The 19947-nt window shown below is 44.0% G+C and overlaps 1 protein-coding gene across 1 annotated transcript in view; it reads left to right on the top strand.

Moving 5' to 3' along the window:
• PLD1 (phospholipase D1) overlaps nt 1-19947 on the top strand; it is a 105041-nt gene that overhangs the window by 47392 nt on the left and 37702 nt on the right. The window contains exons 9-14 of the mRNA XM_077826737.1: nt 3238-3390; nt 4040-4189; nt 5574-5657; nt 9743-9824; nt 17424-17534; nt 18626-18832. Of these exons, the coding sequence (XP_077682863.1) occupies nt 3238-3390; nt 4040-4189; nt 5574-5657; nt 9743-9824; nt 17424-17534; nt 18626-18832 (787 nt within the window). The remainder of the gene's footprint in view (nt 1-3237; nt 3391-4039; nt 4190-5573; nt 5658-9742; nt 9825-17423; nt 17535-18625; nt 18833-19947) is intronic.

A 19947-nucleotide genomic window follows, 5' to 3' on the forward strand; every position in this document is an offset into this window, starting at 1 on the left:
TTGGTCTTCTTCCAAATATGTTGCTTGTTGTTCCGAAGTTCTATCTGTTTTTAGTTTTCTTTGCCATTTTCCTATAAATGTAGTCTTGATCCATCAGTGACAATGCATTATACCATGCAGAGATCAGGCCCTTTGAAGCCATACATCATGTTTACCTCTGTAATGAGTCTATTTTCTCCTCCGTGGTATAGAAATCGTTTAAGTACACTCTTTGGGGTGGGAATTATCTCTATTAACTATATACGTTTTTCCTGCCTACCATGAGGAAGCCCTGATCAAGGCCTCTAGTAACTATAGAGACTACCAGAACATATGTATATAAATAAACTAACAATAATATTACAGAGAGAGAATATTTATAGATCTGGACCATCTTGAAGAAATTTGATTTTTTTACATAATTTTCCATATTTATCAAAACACCCAAGCCTAGGGTATATTTTGTTAGAAGAGAATAATTAATGAATTAATTACTTTGTGGTTGAGCTCTAAAAAGTGTCTGTAAAAATGGCATTGTGTGGTTCTGTTTTCTTAATAATTTCCAGATCAAATCTGCTCAATTTACAAGCATATTTATGTTGTTCATTTTATTTCCCTAACTGCCAGCCTTACAAATTCAACCAGGGTCTGAAAATCAAGCTGATTTCTTTCCTCCTTGGTTTAATAAAGGTTTAATAAAGGTTCTGTGCTGTAATTGAGCCCCCAGGGCCACCTGTACAACTCCGTTGTCCTCAATGGGCTTGCACTTATTGGAACTTAGTACACAGTTCTTTGATGATGTGATGCACAGGAAGGTATAGAATCCGGCTCACCTCCTCTTGGCTACGTTGGTTCTGCGATGAACCCTTATTTCTGTCACTCATTTCTGTCACGCTGATTAAAGTACTCCAGATCCTGTGGAACAGACTTGCTAAGTAAGAAGGTTCTGGTTTTATAATCACCTTTCAGAGTCATTGCTCTTTGGATTCATAAAAACTAAACTCAAAATGTGAATTACTCAATTTGGGTTTTCTTTTTTGGCAAACATTTCATGGCCAATCCATAGTCCCCGTTCCTAAATCAGTCTCTCCAGTGCCTCTCCTTAAGTACTAAAATTGTCCTGAGTCAGATTTTCCATGTTTGATATGCCTTCCAGTGGTGGATGCACTAATTTGTTTAGTGCCAAGTAGTTAAAAGAGCTGTGTCAAGGTTTTAGGATTCCCAACTCTTTCCTCTGTCACTGACAAACATCAGGCTGTCCTTAATCACATCACAAAGCCCCAATTCAGTTCAGTATGAAAACATGATGCAAAGATCCTGTTTTGAATGTAGTGCGACCCTGTTACACTGAAATCATTGTTTTCACCGAACAGCTTCACTACAAGTGGCAGTTCTCTATAACCCCAGTTACTCTTTTTGCATATTATGGTGCATTGGGATGTTTGTTCATTCTACTTCACTGTTCGTGTCGTTTTAGGTATGCAAAAGCATTATAAGTCGGTTCTGTTGTAATGTCATATGGCTGAGGAGTTCTAGGAGTTCAGCTGTTAAATTTTCAACTTGGTTGTGAGACCAGCGCCTCGTTACAAGCAAATTGAGCACACTCTGGCTTGTAAGAAAGGCAGTGCTCCTTCTTTTAAGGGCTGCTTTACAAGTCAGCAGAGCCGCCTGTGTTTCTGTTCTGTTTTCATGATCAATATATATGCGAGACCCATGGAGTCTGTGAGCGAGGGGACAGGGGTCCCCTGATTTTATGGGGGGGCCCAAATTCGATGTGAGAGGGGGGAGTCTGTTGTTATCTAACATGTTGGTTACTATGGCTAGTCTTAGTCTAGGGAAGGGGGAGGAGAAAAGAAAAGCACAGGACCCTCAATAATAACCGCTTTAGAGCCCCCATATTCCTAAAGCTGGCCCTGACTATGCCCTGTTACTATGTGATGAGTGTCATGCTCAGAAAACTAACCTGCGAGCACTGCACAGTTTGAACATGGAGTAATGGAACTGACTTGGGCCCAGCAACATAACACTTCAGGTTGCTATGAAAGATACAGTAATTAATATGTCTTTGCAATTGGTTTCCTTGTACATTCATTTGTATGGACAAAGATCTGGACTAAGGCCATGTGACTGATTCGTTTGTGTGTGGAGGAGGGAGGATGTTAGGCACATCATTCATATATATGTATACAGAGAGGGAAAAAATACTTGGACGCTGACAGGGAAATATTTTTTCCAGAGTGCTCGAGGGCTGTGGTGCTCACACACAACCTGCTAGTCATTTCTCATCTTGTTTTTTTACTGTGATGCCTGTTGCTTGGCAATGAAACCTTTCCAAAATGTCCTCTTTGTACACTTTCCATTAGCTTTAATAGGATTCAGGGCCTTTATAAATAACACATGAGAAACTCAAACTAGAGTGTGCTGCTCCCACAGTGCCCACAGGTATTGCAGGCTACTAAAATAATATTCTTGGCTGAAGAGAATTTTTGCTCCACCTTGTCCATTACGCAGGCACTTGGCTGGAAACCCCTGATGGCCAACAGGTATATTCCTATTAATGTTCCCAGACACTAAAGCCTAAATTTCCAAGGACTTATACAGGAGGTGGTCATACAGAACCTGGTTCCCACTGTAATGGCATACCTGAATTTGGTTGTGCACATCACCATTCAAGTGCATAAAATGGACTTGTATCTATCGTACATACTTATATAGACCCCAGGTCTGTAGTGTCTGAGCAGCTCACAATTTTTAATGTATTTATCCCAGTGCTGTTATCCCTGATTTACAGATGGGGAAACTGTGGCACGGAGAGGCTAAGTGACTTGCCCAAGGTCACACAGGGACTCTGTGGCAAAGCAGAAAATGGAACTCTGGTTGCCCAGGTCCCCATCTAACACCCTAACCACTGCACCATCCTTCCTCTCACTTAACTGCTGATTTGAGCGTCCAGATGTAGGGTTTTGTATACCATCCGTTGCTGTAATCACCTCTCCAGAGGTTGATTCTCATTTCTCCACTAACTTTAGTGGAGTTACTCCTGTTTTACTCCACTGTGAGAGCACAATCAGACACCAGCTCTCTAAACCATATTGCAAAGAAACTGCCCCTAATGGGTCACAAACCCTTCCTTGCCTGCTTCGGATTCTGATGACGAATGGCTTGGAGTTCTCTCCTGGGGACCACTGTTCACTTGATATTATTGGATGGCTCTCATTTTTGAAGTGAATTTGAGATGAATGTTGTCTCCCCTTATAGGTGGTTAGTAGTGAAAGACTCTTTCCTAATGTACATGAAGATGGATAGTGGAGCCATTTCCTTTGTCCTGCTGGTAGATAAAGAATTCAGCATTAAGATTGGCAAGAAAGAGACTGAAACAGAATATGGGTTGCGGATTGACAATCTCTCCAGGTGAGAAATGCATATTTTATTTTGACCAGTTTTTATGCCAGTTTTTCACTTAAAAATTGGCTTCTTTTAATTAAAAGGGGGCCATTCCCTTATATGCAGGATGTGTTAGCAACTTGCACCTGCTACAGTGAGTCAGCATGGTTTAATGAGCATCTCCCTTCAGGGTTCCAACCCCATCTAACAGGGAGGAATGCCAGAAGAATCCCGCCATCCTATTATTGTGAGAGAAGTATCCAGATCAATGAGACAGTTTCTCAGCGGATGTAAATGCTCATTTAATTTTTTTTTTTTAGCATCCATGATCTCATATTCTGCTCCCAGTTATACTAGTACTATCTCATTTAAATCAATGGGGTTGCACCAGTGTAAGAAACATTTGGTCCATGGTGTGCAAAACATGTCGGTAATATCTATCTATTGTTTTTATAGGTTGTCAGTCACTGTGGTCTCTAGGTGCTGAAATATTTTTTTTAAAAAACCTCGGCTAAGTAGCTGGCTATTAGCTAGGTAGCTGGCTATTGGTCACTTTTGCTTAAACAAAATGTGATTGATATTCAGTTCCCATATCAACATGTTTCGATAGTGAGAACTAGGCTAAATAAGAGTGTGCTGCTTACTCATTGTTTTCTGTTCTTTGGTTATTTTCCAGGTCATTGATTTTGAAGTGTAACAGCTACAGACATGCCCGGTGGTGGGGACAGGGAATAGAAGAGTTCATTCACAAAAATGGCAAAAACTTTCTAACACATCACAGATTTGGGTCATATGCAGCTGTACAGCAGAATACGTTGGCAAAGTGGTAAGATGGTCCCTGCAGTAGTAAGAATATGCTCTATCTCCCATTGAAATCAATGGCAAAGCTGTCATTTTCTTCAGTGGGAGCAAGGTCATGGCCCTACTGATTTATCATTCACATTTAAAGAACATGGGTGTTTGAATTCACTGACTAGACACTATAAATCACTATGGGAGTATCAAAGATGCATCTTTCCTGCAGAAAAATGTTAGGGTTAGTAGCCTAACCATTTTGCTCCTGTTATGACTTTGCTTTGCAATGGTCAGAGCTTCTAGATTTTTTATTTTTGCTGAGATTGGACACATTAGTGGTTTATTAAATTTCAGAATAAAAGTGATACCTTGATGCACATGTAACTCATAGTAAAGCTTAGCAAAGTAAACAGTATGCTTATGAATGGAGAACAGAACACTCTCCTTACTTCAGAAGCTGCTACTTTCACCTCTTAGCTTGACTATTGGTTTTGGGTAACATTTTCAAAAGCATCTAAGTAACTTAGATGCTTTTGAAAATTTCATCCTGCACCTCTTTCATCTCCCTTCTCAACAGCCTCTCCATAAAGCAGCTCCTCTGATTCTGGCATGGTCACATCTTCCCCAATCTCAAATGAGAGAAATAAACACAACATCCAGTAGAAAGTGTTTGCAGGGTCCAACCCTAATGCTGTATTCTAGTGTTGCCCCTCCTGAAAGCTGGGCCCCATTGTGACAGTGGTATCAGTCCACTGCTGAATGGTATCACGTATCTGGGATCTTGCAGGTGGGCTTCCCAGTGGGTTGAAATCAGTGACATGGAGTCTGGGTATATTCTAAGTGTAATTTGTTTTTTTTGATGCACATGCACCAGTTCTGAAATGAGGTGGTCAAACAGCATGCAGAGCAACCCCCTCCTTCCACAGCTCTTAGTCCTATTCTGCTGTCTGGTTCCCAGAGAACTCTGTCTCAAAGACTCCAGTCATAACCCAAGGCAGAGAGCAACCTCTCCTGCTACTCACACAGCTCCATCTATCCCCTGAAGCTGCCTCTATGTCAAAATCTTGCATAATCCAAAACAAACATCACCGCTACATATCTTTCCAAGAGTCAAAACTTGCTCACACACTAAGAAAAAAAGAATATGGAACACTACATATAACAGGGTCACCAGGTCATGCCTGTTGCCATAACAATATTTGACTGTACTGGCTTAATTAAGATATTAACAATGATGTGAAATTCTCCTTGCATGTTGTCCTAGTGCATGAAATTGAATGTGTTTGCTTTTGAGAAAGGCATTTAAACGATATTTTCATTTGCTAGTTTAGAGTACTAAAATTTTTTCCACAACTACGAATTCTCCATGTGATTAAAAGAAAAATCCAAGTATTGTGTGTGTTTGTTTTTTCCAGGTATGTAAATGCAAAAGGGTATTTTGAAGATGTAGCAGATGCCATGGAGGCAGCGAAAGAAGAAATTTTCATCACAGATTGGTGGTTCGTATTCCCTCATTTGGATTTTGTCCAGCACTCTCTGTGAGAATGTGCATTACAATGCTGCACTATTCAAAGGCCTTACAGTATGGAAACTAACAGTGACGCCAGATGGTCTGGCAGCACATCCAAACCTCTCACAGTGAGGGTTTTCATTCAAAGGCCTTTTCAGGAGACTTGGCAGCAATAGTGCATGCTTAAAATCATCAGTTTGGGTGTCTCCTTCTGAGGGATAATCTTGAAGGGTTGCATGGTACAGTGAGGCACCACCTGCATTGAGAGTGGTACGGGGCTGCATGGCCTCCCTGAGAACTCCCTAGGAATGTCTCGGGGAAGCAGAAGATCTCCCAACACAAGGGGGAATGTACAAATTTGTACCCCAATTAGGCAATGCAGGACATTCCCCTACCACCACATTGCATGGCAGGCCAGCTCTGCTGACTGCCACCTGGGGTAACAAATCTTTTTCCCTCCCCCTCCCCGTCCTTGGGTGGACCTCTGAGGGGAGTAATTAGGGGCTGCAGATCCGCTCAGCTCTCACTCCTCCACATGGCACACCTGTATAAGACTTAAGCATAATGTAGTCCTATGCTGTTCATTTAGCAGGTATTGTCCTTTGCTGTGCAACGTTTACAGTTGGAGTCAGAGACCATTTTTCTGCACCCACCCAACTTCCACAGCGGAGTAGTTATTGGGATTGAGAGTGCCTTGGCTGGATCTCTTTCTCCTGTAGCTGGTGTGATGGGTTGGACCCCCCTTTCGAGGTGCCACCGGATGTGCTGGGGTCCCACTGAGCCCACCTGTCCAACCAGCCTGGGTTTCCCTTACTCTGTGTTACTGTGACAGGCTCTGAAGCCCCTTTCCCGCACACACAGAGGCAGGGACCCACCCTGAATCACACAGAGTCTGTGATCAGCTGTCTGTGGGAAGGCTCAGCTAGGGGAATGCCCAGATCTCCTGTGCACACACGCTCTGGAGTGTTCCAAAATTATATTGTCTTGTGCTATATAGAGATCTATACAGCGTAAGCTCATAAAAATTGCCCCCTCCCTCAATATGGAGGGAGATATGCTCAGCTCTTTGCCAACCCTCCTCCCCCCTAGTTATGAATTGCACAAACTTGGTTTTGAAATAAACAAAAAATAAGTTTATTAACTACAAAAGGTAAATTTTAAGTGATTATAAGGGATAGCAAACAGAACAAAGCAGATTACTGAGCAAATAAAACAAAACACGCAACCTAAGCTTAATTCGCTAAAGAAACAGGTTACAAATGGTAATTTCTCACCCTAAATGTTGTTTTAGGCAGGTTGCAGAGTTTCTGCAGCTTAGAGTTCCAGATATTTCTCTTCATAGGCTAGATCCCTGTCTCAGCCTGGACTTAGCCCTTGCCTTTCCCCAGATTAGTTCCTTTGTTTCTTCAGGTGCTTTCAGTAGTCTTCCTTCTTGGGCGGGGAGGCAATGGAGAACAGCGATGCTTGACTTATTTCCCAGCCTTAAATAGGATTTACGTAAGGTGGGAATTCTTTTTTTCCAGTGGAAAAATACCAGAGGTGTCCAAGGTGGTACTCCATACCAGGTGACATTATCACATGACCTTGCAGTGTTAAAGCCACTATGAGACAAGGTTTATTTGTAATTAGGGGAATGGAAGGAACGAACTCCAGGAAGATGAGAAATCAGCATCTTCAAAGACCCGTTCTATTGTCTATCCTAACAGCCCATTCAGGCTGATTGCCTACTGTCTGGTGGGCGTTCCCCAAGAGCACGCACAGTTGTAATTGTTACAAAGTCAGTATTACTAACCTCAGGTACAGAACATGCATACAAATTGGATAACCACATTGAGCAAATCATAACCTTTCCAATGATACCTCACATGACCCATTTCACATAAAACATATCTTAGTTATGCCATATTCATATTACAAAAATATTTTTATTAGGACTGTGGGGGTGCAGCGTCACAGCTGGATGTTGCTGGGGATTTCTGGTTCCTTGTGTATAGTCCATGTATGTGTCAGGCCCTGTGGTTAATGCAGGCCACTACTAACCACGGAGGGCAAAATCCTGAAGTTTGCTTATAAAAGTTGTGTGAATGATGATGCAGCTTAGAAAATAGATGCTTTGCAGTGCACACCCTAGAGGAGGTATTTATCTTCCATTGGGTGTGGCTGTGACTCAGGTCAGCAAGAGGCAGAGTGGGCAGTCCGCTCAGCTGTAACTGTGTGGCCGTGTACCTCCGTAATGGAATCCCCACACATGTTAAAGAAGAGGCTGCAAGGAAGCAGTCAGGAAGGGTTCCACTGAAATCTTCTGTTGGGATGTGTGCGGCTGCAGGATGGGCCATGTTGTGACCCCCACCCCCCTTTGGTGAGTGCTGTGCATATGCAATTCCAATACTGGCCATTTGTACTTTTCTTGCCAGCTTCTGGTGTGCCATCTTGCTGATGCCATCTGTCGTGAGCTTCAGCACACACCACCAACGCCTCTTCTTATACCATGTTCCCCAGCTGCTTGGCTGCTCAGTATCACACATTAGCCTCAGCGACTTCCTTGTCGGGGCAGGCTTTATCTTGTACTTGCAGCTGGTACGCCTTCTACCTGAGAAAGGACGGTCTTGTGATCAACACCCAGGACTAGAAGTTAGAATGTCTGGATAGCTTTGCTGTCTGACCTTGGACAAGTCACTTAACATTTCTGTGCCTCTGTTTCTTCATCTATAACATGGGCCTATAATTATTTCTGTACCTCATAGGGGTGTTTTGAGTCTGACCCAGTCATGTTTGCAAAACACTTTTTGGTTCTCAACGGTCCTATGGGAATGCAAAGCATTATATTAACCCTCACTGACATGAATCTGAATCCTAAAATGCCTATAAATAAACCATATGCTGCTGAAGCTTCAGCACATACGGTGTCAGACAATTGGAAAATTACATTTCAGTCCCTGTGTCTCCTGCCTTATACAAGGCAAGAGTCAATTGTTATCATAGCTTGGGATTGTGAAACTTACTGGGAAATTACAAAAACTTAGGAAGAGAAATGTTGCTGTCAGAAGCATGTTTTCAGCAATATGCTTTAGTCAAAGTTACTGGGCTCAATACAGGAGTAACTGGATGAAATTCTGTGGTCTTGTTATAGAGAAGGGCAGATTGCATGATCTAACAGTCCCTTCTGGCCTTAAAACCTGTGTATCAGCGAATGCTATCCTGATGTGAAAGAATGGCACCCTATCTTGTGCGGTAGGTAGCAAGGAAAAAACTGCGCAAGTCTGAAATCTTCAAATAGTCTAAGTGTCAGCAGGGTTGGAGTCCTGAGTGTTTTCTTTTAACCCCCAAGTTATCTACCAGGAGTATATTTTTTTCTGCATGAGAACTTACTCTTTTCTATATGGAGTCTACCTTATGCATCCCCGTTCAGCTTGGTCCCACTGGGTGCTGAAAGCAATAACCTGATCTCTGTCGATGATAGGTCGTTGGCCTCTGTGCTAGACATGGCACATATCAGCTGTTGTATACGGCACCATTGTTAAAAAGCAAATAATCACAGTTCTGTAAAAAAATTAATTGTTGGAGAGCAGACTTCACACCTAATGAATAAACTCTTTAGTTTCTCTGCCATTATTGGAGTTGATTAGTTCAGCGGTTCTCAACCAGGGGTCCAGGGCCCCGTGGGAGGGCGCGAGCAGATTTCAGGAGGTCTGCCAAGCCAGGCCAGCATTAGACTCGCTGAGGTCCAGAGCAGAAAGCCTAAGCCCCACCGCCTGGGACTGAAGCCCAAGGCGTAGAGCCCCACCACCCTGGGCTGAAGCCAAAGCCTGGGCAGTTGAACTTCACAGGGGCCCCTGTGGCATGTGGCCCCAGGTAATTGCCCTGCTTGCTACCCCCTAACTCAGGCCCTGTTATTTATATGCAGAAAACCAGTTGTTGTGTCACAGGTGGGCCGTGGAGTTCTTATAACATGTTGGGAGAGGTCGGGGGGGGCTCAGAAAGAAAAAGGTTGAGAACCCCTGGATTAGTTGACCTTACACAAAGTTTTCACAGCACAGAATGTTTCTTTTTGTCATCTGTTTTTTTTTTTTTTAGGCTGAGCCCAGAAATCTTTATGAAGCGACCTGTGGTAGAAGGAAATCGCTGGAGACTAGACTGCATTCTAAAGAGGAAAGCGGTAAGAGGGATGTGCCTATGGGCTAGCTTAGGCCCTGATTGCTGTGAACCCCATGATGAGGCTCCAGGCAGGCGCGGGGCAGCTTCATGCAGCTCCTTGCAGGGTTGGGGGTCTCAAAGTGCAGCTTTGCTCCTTTTTGTGACCTGCCCTTCCCACTTTCTGTGTGACCTGCCCTTCCTGCTTTCTGTGTGCAGTTAGAAGCCCCACCCAGGTAGACTCGTGCGTCATTGCAAGGGCACAGGGCCAGCGAGAGGAGCAACAGATCGAAGATGCAAGGGAAAGAGGGAATGGGAAGCTCAGTGCTGAGGGCCAGGGCTGGTAGCCAACCAGCTGAGCAACATTCAGCACTGCACCCCACTCTGCTGCAGTTTTTGGAGGGAGGAGGTGTTTCATTCCTTACGTTCTTCAGCTGGCTCAGCTTTCGGATGGAGAGTTGTGGGGATGCCAGGGCATAGCACCAGTGAGACTTCCTAAATACCCCCAACAACTTTTCTTCCGTAGGGGAGGAGCTGTTTCTTTCTTCCCCCAGTGGCTGCTCCAGGTTCCTGGGGCATTGATACAGCTGCTCATGCTCTGCCCCCGAGCTCTTCTCCCTCTTCGGTGTAGGTAATTAAGAGACATTGGGCTAGGCTTCTCACTGCAGTTACTGGAGTCACACCAGGGCTACACTTGGCCCATGGCGGTGACCAGTCTGCCGGGGCTGGCGATGCAGAGGCAGTGCCCTTCATTCATGTTATTTCCATCGATGGTGAGATATGCATCTGCTTCCAAAACTGGCTCTTATTAAATTGTTGATGGTGCCACCCACCTTCCAAGGAGATAAAGATCTCCTTAGAGAGTCATGCAGTGGTGGTATAACTTATATCTAAACTAGAGGGGGCTTATCATCAGCTTATTAATTTGTAATGATGAATTATGCTGAATGGGTCCATTCTGTGTACATCTAGAGGTCTTAGCTGAAGCAGTTTAATGACTGAAAGTCACGCACTACAACAGTGAGCTACTGCGTGCAGGCTAGGATATTTCTTATTTTAGTAAGGAAACGCCTATCTGCAATAGACTTGCTCTTAGCATTTCCCAACCCTGTTAGCACCAGTGCAGCTCCACCCAGGCCCTGCTCAGAGCAGGTTTAGTGAGAGTTGTTAAATTGCCTGGGGCTGTCTGAAGCCGTGGATACACCAGCACGCTCGCTGTTGCTACTGCTGGTTTGACTGCACCAATGAGAGCAACCGGGAGGAATTCTAGTGAAGTGAAGACTTGTGTAGACAAGGCCCCAGCCAAAAAAAGGCAGGAAGGTGATAAACTTTCTCCCTCTAAATGTGACTTGTGTTAATGTGACTGGAGAAACACTGGGAACTTCTTTTTTGGTAGTTCACCCTCATTTTCTATCCCTATCCTGCTAATCATTCCTTTCCCCCCATCCCTACGTTATCATGGGCTAGATTACCACGTCCTTTGCCTGGTCAAAAAGGGGAGTAAGGCCAGTTGTGTCAGGCCAGCCCTTACTCTCCTGCTTAGCCCTGCTCAGATTGTGACTCTAGCTGTAAGCAGGGGAGCAGGAGCCCCATGGTCTTCCCATTGCCGATAAGCCGAGAGGGGCAGGGGAGTGGTAGGATGTTACACCCAAGTACATAGTGTCATTAGAGGGAATTGAGGGGGTTTTAAAAGTATAAATGATGTAAGATATGAACATGTACAATCAGGTCAGGTTCCTTTGAATTGGATGTGATGTGGAACTTGCAGACAATATAGTCATAAAGATGACTCAGAGTCCTGAACTCTGATTCACATTTCAGTGGAGGCAGAATAAGCAAATGGGTGCATAGCAGGCCTCTATGCACGGATAGCTCTGTTATATTTAAGACTTGTCCTTCTACTGTAATCTCTTTCTCTCTCTCTCTCCCTGTCCTTGTTTGAAGCATTTCAAACTGCTGATGACTTGATGCCCTTCCTTGTGTCCAGTGTAGTATTTTTGTACAACTGATGCTTTGAGATGCTGAAAGGATGTGCTTCCAAACGTGTGTTAGCACTTAGGGACAAGGAACAGCACCACCAGACTTATTGAACTTGTTAGTTTTAATTTCTCCAGTATCTCAGAAATCTCATTGGCTATTGAGATTGGAAAATAGAGTGATGCATTTGTTGTCAGTTCCAGAATGTTTCTCCTGCAATAACAGGTCTGTGTATTCAGCCTGAAGATTTCTTTTTTCATGTCTCTGGATGAGCAATGGAGCCACAGAGAAGAGGTGCCAAGCGTGATTTTCTATAATGCTGGACTGCATTTTCAGCAGGTTTGCCCTGGTCCAACTAACGAAAATACTTGAGTTCTGCTTTGGAAGACATTACCAGTGACTCAGTAGGAAGGCATGGCCAACTGAAGACCATACAGTCATCTGTGAAAGGGGCAGAAGCCTTAAAATAATCTTTGATACCCCCATTCCACAATAGTCTTTTTAGTAGCCAAAAGAAAAAAGACAAACATTTTGCTTCTTTAATTTTCTCTAAAGAACTTTATTAATTTAAAATGATTTTCTTATCACTTAAATCAGCTTCTGTACCAGACTACTGGAGGATAGCTAATCTGATGCCAATTTTTTAAAAAGGCTCCAGGGGCGAGCCTGGCAATTACAAGCTGGTAAGCTAAACATCAGTACCAGGCAAATTGGTTGAAACTATAGTCAATGGATAACTACGGTAAAGTAGATAATGGTATAGAGAGTACACTCCTAGAGTTTGCGGCGATACCAAGCTGGGAGGGGTTGCAAGTGCTCTGGAGGTTTGGATTAAAATTCAAAATGATCTGAACAAACTGGAGAAATGGTTTGAAGTAAATAGGATGAAATTCAATAAGGACAAATGCAAAGCATTCCACTTAGGAAGGAACAATCATTTGCACACATACAAAATGGGAAATGACTGCCTAGAAAGGAATACTACGGAAAGGTATCTGGGGGGTCATAGTGGACCATAAGCTAAATATGAGTCAACAGTGTAACGCTGTTGCAAAAAAAGCAAACATCATTCTGGGATGTATTAGCAGTAGTGTTGTAAGCAAGACACGAGAAGTAATTCTTCTGCTCTACTCTGCGCTGATTAGGCCTCAAAGAGAGTACTGTGTCCAGTTCTGGGTGCCACATTTCAGGAAAGATGTGGACAAATTGAGAAAGTCCAGAGAGGAGCAACAAAAATGATTAAAGGTCTAGAAAACATGACCTTTGAGCAAATATTGAAAAAATTGTGTTTGTTTAGTCTGGAAAAAAGACGAATGAGAGGGGACATAACAGTTTTCAAGTACGTAAAAGGTTGTTACAAAGAGGAGGGAGAAAAATCGTTGTTCTTAACCTCTGAGGATAGGAAAAGAAGCAATGGGCCGAAATTGTAGCAAGTGAGGTTTAGGTTGGACATTAGAAAAAACTTCCTGTCAGGGTGGTTAAGCACTGGAATAAATTACCTAGGGGAGGTTGTGGAATCTCCATCATTGGAGATTTTTAAGTGCAGGTTAGACAAACACCTGCCGGGAATGGTATAGATCAGTGGTCACCAACCCGTTGATCGCGATCGACTGGTCGATCCTGGAGCCTCTGCCAGCCGATTCCAATCTTTGGGCTGCTAAAAGTCTGGCGGCGCAGTGGGGCTCCGGCAGGCTGCCTGCGTGCCCTGGCCCCACGCTGCTCCCGGAAGTGGCTGTCTGCTGGCACATCTCTGTGGAACTGACCAATGGGAGCTGCGGGGGTGGCGCTTGCAGGCGCAGGCAACACACGGAGACCCACTGTCCCCTTTTCCCTGCAGGGGCCACAGAGACGTGGGAGCAGCATGGGGCCAGGGCAGGCTGGCAGCCTGCCAGAGCCCCGCTGCACTGCTGACCGGGAGCCGCCTTTAGTAAGCGCCTCCTGGCCGGAGCTTGCACCTCACACACCCTCCTGCACCCCAACCCCTTTCCCCAGCCCAGAACCCCTCCTGCAACCAAACTCCCTCCCAGAACCCGCACCTCACACACCCTCCTGCACCCCAACCCCTTTCCCCAGCCCAGAACCCCTCCTGCAACCAAACTCCCTCCCAGAACCCACACCTCTCACCCCCTCCTGCACCCCAACCCTCTGCCCCAGCCCTGAGCCCCCCCCCGCACCAAACTCCCTCCCAGAGCCTTCACCCTTCACCCTCTCCTGCACCCCAACCCTCTGCCCCAGCCTGGAGCTCCCTTCTGCACCCAAACTCCCTCCCAGAGCTTATACCCCTCACTCCTGCATCCCAACCCCCTGCCCCAGATCAGCCAATGCACACCCCATAGTTGAGAATGTTACACTGATTTGTGACAATCCCTGAAGGATTTTGGATCTATAAACCACAAATGACACTAATAAAAAGTAAAACTCATGAAATGTCCAGTGGATTCTATGAGATTGTGTACAGTGTGACCATATGACGCATGCACCCCAACTCCCTCCCAGAGCTTGCACCCTTCACTTCTGCAGCCCAGCCCGCTGCCCCAGGCTCAGCCTGGAGCCCCCTCCTACACTTAGAATCCCTCAGCCCCAGCCCAGAGCCTGCACCCCCTCCCACATCCCAACCCACTGCCCCAGCCTGGTGAAAGTGAGTAAGGGTAGGGGAGAGCGAGCGACGGAGGGAAGGGAGAATGGAGTGAGTGGGCGGGGCCTCAGGGAAGGGGCAGGACCTTGGGAAAGGCGAAGGGTAGAGCCTGGGTTCATCTTAAATTCAAAAAGTGATCTTGTGCGTAAAAAGGCTGGAGAACATTGGTCTAGATAATACTTAGCCCTGCCATGAGTGCAGGGGACTGGACTAAATGACCTCTCAAGGTCCCTTCCAGTCCTATGATTCTAAAGAACAGAATTATTAGATACATAGATGAACATTTGTTGGGGAAGAGCAGCACGGGTTTTGTAAAGGGAAGTCATGCCTCACCAACCTATTAGAATTCTTTGAGGAGGTCAACAAACATGTGGACAAGGGCAATCCAATGGATATAGTGTACTTGGACTTTCAGAAAGCCTTTGAGAAGATCCCTCACAGAAGGCTCGTAAGCAAAATAAGGAGTCATGGGATAAGAGGAAAGGTCCTCTCGGATCAATAACTGGTTATAAAGACAGGAAACAAACGGTAGGAATAAATGGTCAGTTTTCAGAATGGAGAGAGGTAAATAGTGGTGTCCCCCAGGGATCTATGCTGGGACCAGCGCTGTTCAAAATATTCATAAATGATCTGGAAAACAGGATAAACAGTGAGGAGGCAAAGTTTGCAGATGATACAAAATTACCCAATATAGTTAAGTCCAAAGTTGACTGCGAAGAGTTACAAAGGGATCTCACAAAACTGGATGACTGGGCAACAAAACAGCTGATGAAATTCAGTGTTCATTAAATGCAAAGTAATACACATCGGAAAACATAATCTCAACTATACATACAAAATAATGGGGTCTAAATCAGCTATTACCACTCAACAAAGAGATCTTGGCATCATTGTGGATTGTTCTCTGAAAACATCTGGTCAGTGTTCAGCAGCAGTCAAAAAAGCCAACAATGTTAGGAACCATTAGGAAAGGGATAGATAATAAGACAGAAAACATCATAATGCCACCATATAAATCCACACCTTGAATACTGTGTGCAGTTCTGGTTGCCCCATCTCAAAAAGGATATATTATAAATAGAAAAGGTACAGAGAAGGGCAGCAAAAATGATTAAGGGTATGGAACAGCTTCCATATAAGGAGAGATTAGAAAGACTGGGATGAGTCAGCTTGGAAATGAGATGACTGAGGGGGGTAATGGTAGGGGTCTATCAAATTATGAATGGAGTGGAGAAAATGAATAAGGAAGTGTTATTTACCCCCTTCACATAACACAAGAACAAGGGATCACCAGTGAAATTAACAGCAGGTTTAAAAGAAACAAAAGGAAGTACTTCTTCACACAACGCACAGTCAATCTGTGGAACTCGTTGCCAGGGGATGTTGTGAAGGCCAGGACTATAACTGGATTCAAAAAAGAATTAGATAAGTTCATGGAGGATCAGTTCATCAGTGGCTATTAGCCAAGATTGTAAGGGACGCATTCCCATGCCGTGGGTGTCACTAAGCCTCTGACTGTCAGATCCTGGGTCTGGATAACAGGAGATGGATCACTGGATGATTGCCCTGTTCTGTTCATTCCCTTTGAAGCATCTGACGCTGGCCACTGTTGGAAGACAGGATACTGGGATAGATGGACCATTCGTCTGCCCAAGGGTCCATGTTCTTGTTTTATGGCAGTTGGAGCATATCTACAGGTCATGCCCACTGAAAGAATCTAGCTTTATTTTCCGTATCAACCTAGGTGTCCTGTTGCTATAAATAGCATGAAAGTATTTGCGTAGTGTGTAGAAGAAATAATTGACACACATGGGCCCATAAGTGGCTGGTAACTGTGTAGGAGCAAAGCTATACTCTGATGTCCACAAAGCACTTCACTGGACTTCATTGGCCATTGACTTGATGGGTAGAATATGGCCCATAACATGGAGAGGGTCTAAACTGTTAATAGAAGCTTTAGAGAAGTGCAGGTTAGTGGCTTTTTAAGTCAGTGTGAAAGATCCTTAGTTTGTGTAAATTGGCATAGCTCCACTGAAGTAAATGGAGCTACACTGCTTTGCAGTAGCTCAGGATCTGGCCCCATATGTGTGGACAAACTGTGCTAAGAGAAATATGCAAGCCAATGGAAGATAGATGTAGAGGAAGATAGTATTCAGTATGTGTCAGGGTGGCAAAACTGAGCCTCCAAAAGGCACATTAGAAGTGTGTAAAGTAAAGGAACCTGTTGTAAGATTGGTGCTGACTCAAAATGAAATATTTTTCATGTAGCACATGTTCTGAAACACATCTGCACAATAATGCCCTTCTGAAGGCTTTGAGGAGTCCTACACAATTTGAAGGACACTGGCAACCTGAAGTCCAGTCTCTCGGAAATGCATTAAAAGTCAATGTCTGTGGTCTTACAATCTCATGGTGCTATTTCTTGTGTTGTATTCTCTTCAGGGCAGGGACTGTATTCATATCTGTTTGAATAATGGCACCTCCAGGCCTACTGCTGCTTCACACGGTGAAGTCCAGATTGAACAGCTAACTCTTCAGGGAAGCACTGAAGTGCAGTGCAGAGAGAAAAGGGAAGCTGAAGTCTTCCACTGTATTAGGAATGAACAAGCTGAGGGTTCTGTCTTGATATTTTCACTCAAACAATTCCTGCAAATAAAATATCCTAAAAAAACCTAAAATGTTTTCACTCACTTGATCTTACAGATTCAGGCAGGGCGAGCTGGCTTTCTTGGCATTGTAGTTCAGAGGTCTGAGTTAGGCATAGGTGAGATCAGCCTGTGCCAGAAAAAAAAGATTGCTCAGCACATTTCAGGATCAATCTCGGCGCCTCCGACCGGGAACTGACCTGTTGGATGTATGATCTCAACCTGAGCTTTTCCCACAACAACAACATGTGCACTCCCCTTAGCTTACCATCCCACTGAATCCAGAAGTCTGGGGTTTTCTTGCTTTTGTTGTTGTTATATCCATTTCAGTATGTGCTTGCCATGCATTTACTCTCTTTTCTAATAGCAACAAGGAGTGAGAATTTTTGTAATGCTCTACAAAGAGGTGGAGCTTGCTCTAGGAATCAACAGTGAATACAGCAAGCGGACCCTAATGCGCCTACATCCGAACATCAAGGTATTCATATACCATGTAACCTTTATGAAATACATGCATGTTCATTGCCCTGTGTGTCTAACACCAGCTTTCCAAATTTGGGGGAGAGATGAGGAAACTCATGACAATGAATGGGAAATGCAGTTTGCAATCACCATTACAAGGGAGAATATTTTTTGAAGACAGATCCACATCTGGTTCTACTCTAAAATGGGCACTGTATTTGATTGTGGCAGCTCAGGTACCTCTAAGTTATAATTATATATAAATATATTTAGATTAGCCTTGACAAGGTTCCATTAATCCACAAAACATTCACCTAGTTCAAAATAATTTTGTTTTATATGGCAAGTTAATGAAGTTAGAGCAAGTGGAAAGTTACACTTGGATGTGGGTCTGAGGAAACATCCTTTCTGCTCACACACAGACTGAGCTAGCTAAGTGTCTGGCCTTAAAAAAATTACCAAAATATGTGCACTTATATCCACATTCCTCAGCATCCCTTTATGCCAAAATATATTGGGCCTGGTTCTGATCGCCCGTTGTTTTAAAACCAGGCGTGACTCCACTCAAGTCAATGTTTGCAGTTATGCTTTGAAATAAATAAATGTTGAAATTATCTATCACACTCTTTCATTTTCAGAAATAAAGAAAATGAGCCTGGTTCTCCTCTCATTTACTCTGGTTTGAAATAGCCATCAACAAACTAACTATCAAATGAAATGGCCAGCTTTTTTACTGAAATACTTAGAGCAGCAAAAGCCCTACTGTGGACACAGCCATATTGGCATAAAGGTGACTCATTCTAGTATAGTTATGCCCCTTCCTAAAAGGGAATAGCTGTACCAATAGAAAGCACCTTTATACCATTGTAAATGTGTCCACACTAGGCGATTTGTACCACTTTAGCTATACCAGTGTAGTTAAAACGGTACAACTGTCTAATGTAGATAAAGACCTAAAAAAAAAAAAGCACTTTGGACATTGGTATGTATTATGGGTCAAATTAAAGCCCCATGGCCTTCTGGGCAAAGATATTAAATAATATCTTGGTTAGAATTGTTTCTGATCTTCTACATAAGAGCTGAGTTCAGTGATTTTTCTTTATTTAGGTGATGAGGCATCCAGATCACGTGTCATCCTCAGTGTACCTTTGGGCCCATCATGAGAAGCTCATTGTCATTGACCAGTCTGTAGCATTTGTTGGTGGTATCGACTTGGCCTATGGGAGGTGGGATGATGATGAACACAGGCTGACCGACGTTGGCAGTGTGAAACGAATTGCAGGAACAAAGTCCACATCGACAGTGAATCTCATAGTAAGAGTGAATTCTGTACATGTGGCTGTTAACATTTAATGCTGTGTACACTAGGCAATTGTCATGCAAAATGGAAATAAGCAAGTCTTTCTCTCTGCATTTTTAGGGCATGAGTCTGTAGCCTTTGCATGTGCAGGATTCCTGTGGACTTCAATGTGGCTTACAAAATGGGTCCCTTATTAGGACCAAATCCTTCAGCTGCCAGAAAGGCCATGCCAGTTAAGACCTGTGTGGCTCAGCCTCAGGGCCAGGGCAGGAATGGAGAGGAATAGCTGTAGGTGTAGTGAGTGCAGTAGCTGAGCATTGAATGATCCTTCGGGGATTTTCAGAACAATTCAGCTCCAATTTAGGCACCAAACTAAATAGCCAGGTTTTCACAGGAGCTCATCTTGGGTGCTAAGCTCTTTGGAAAATCTAGTCATACTTGTCACAGTGGGAACAACTGAGTGCTGAATACCTCTGGCTATCTGGCCCTTATTTAGGTACCTAAGGGCTTGTCTACACTGCGAAGTTGTCAACAAAGCTTTTGTCTTTCACAGGTACTTAACCCCCCCCCCCCCACGCGAAAGACAAAAGTTTTGCCGAAGCAAGTGGCAGTGTGAATGTGGCTTTGTCAGCAGGAGCACTCTCCTGCCGAGAAAGCTAACGCCACTGGAAGTATTTTGTTGGCAAAAGTGCCGACAAAGTACCGAAAAAGAGCGTTTACACACGCTGACTTTTAGCAACAAGGCTGTGTCGACATAGCCTTGTCGCTAAAAGCTGCGTGGTGTAGACAAGAACTGAGCTTGTGTAGACTAGACAGAACTGAGCTCTTTTGAAAACCTGGCCCTGTGTGACTGAATTAAACAGAGAATTTTTATTTATTTTTTTATGAAAAGGAGCCTGTGTGTATAAAGACCTCTGGAAAATATGCAATAAGCCAGAATAGTTTTACAGGCAGTGTATGGCAGAATGCACTGTTTTTATTCACTTGTTTTCTGCTAAGCAAAGCCTCAATAGTCACTACATCAAGTTCATCTCTGTGAGACACATTTTCAGTTCCCACTGAAATTGATGGGAGCTGTGTCTGCATGTCGTAGGGCAGAACTTGGCCCTGTGAATGTTTCAATACCTGT

Source organism: Eretmochelys imbricata, chromosome 9 (genome assembly GCF_965152235.1).
Source record: "Eretmochelys imbricata isolate rEreImb1 chromosome 9, rEreImb1.hap1, whole genome shotgun sequence".
Taxonomy (NCBI): domain Eukaryota; kingdom Metazoa; phylum Chordata; order Testudines; family Cheloniidae; genus Eretmochelys; species Eretmochelys imbricata.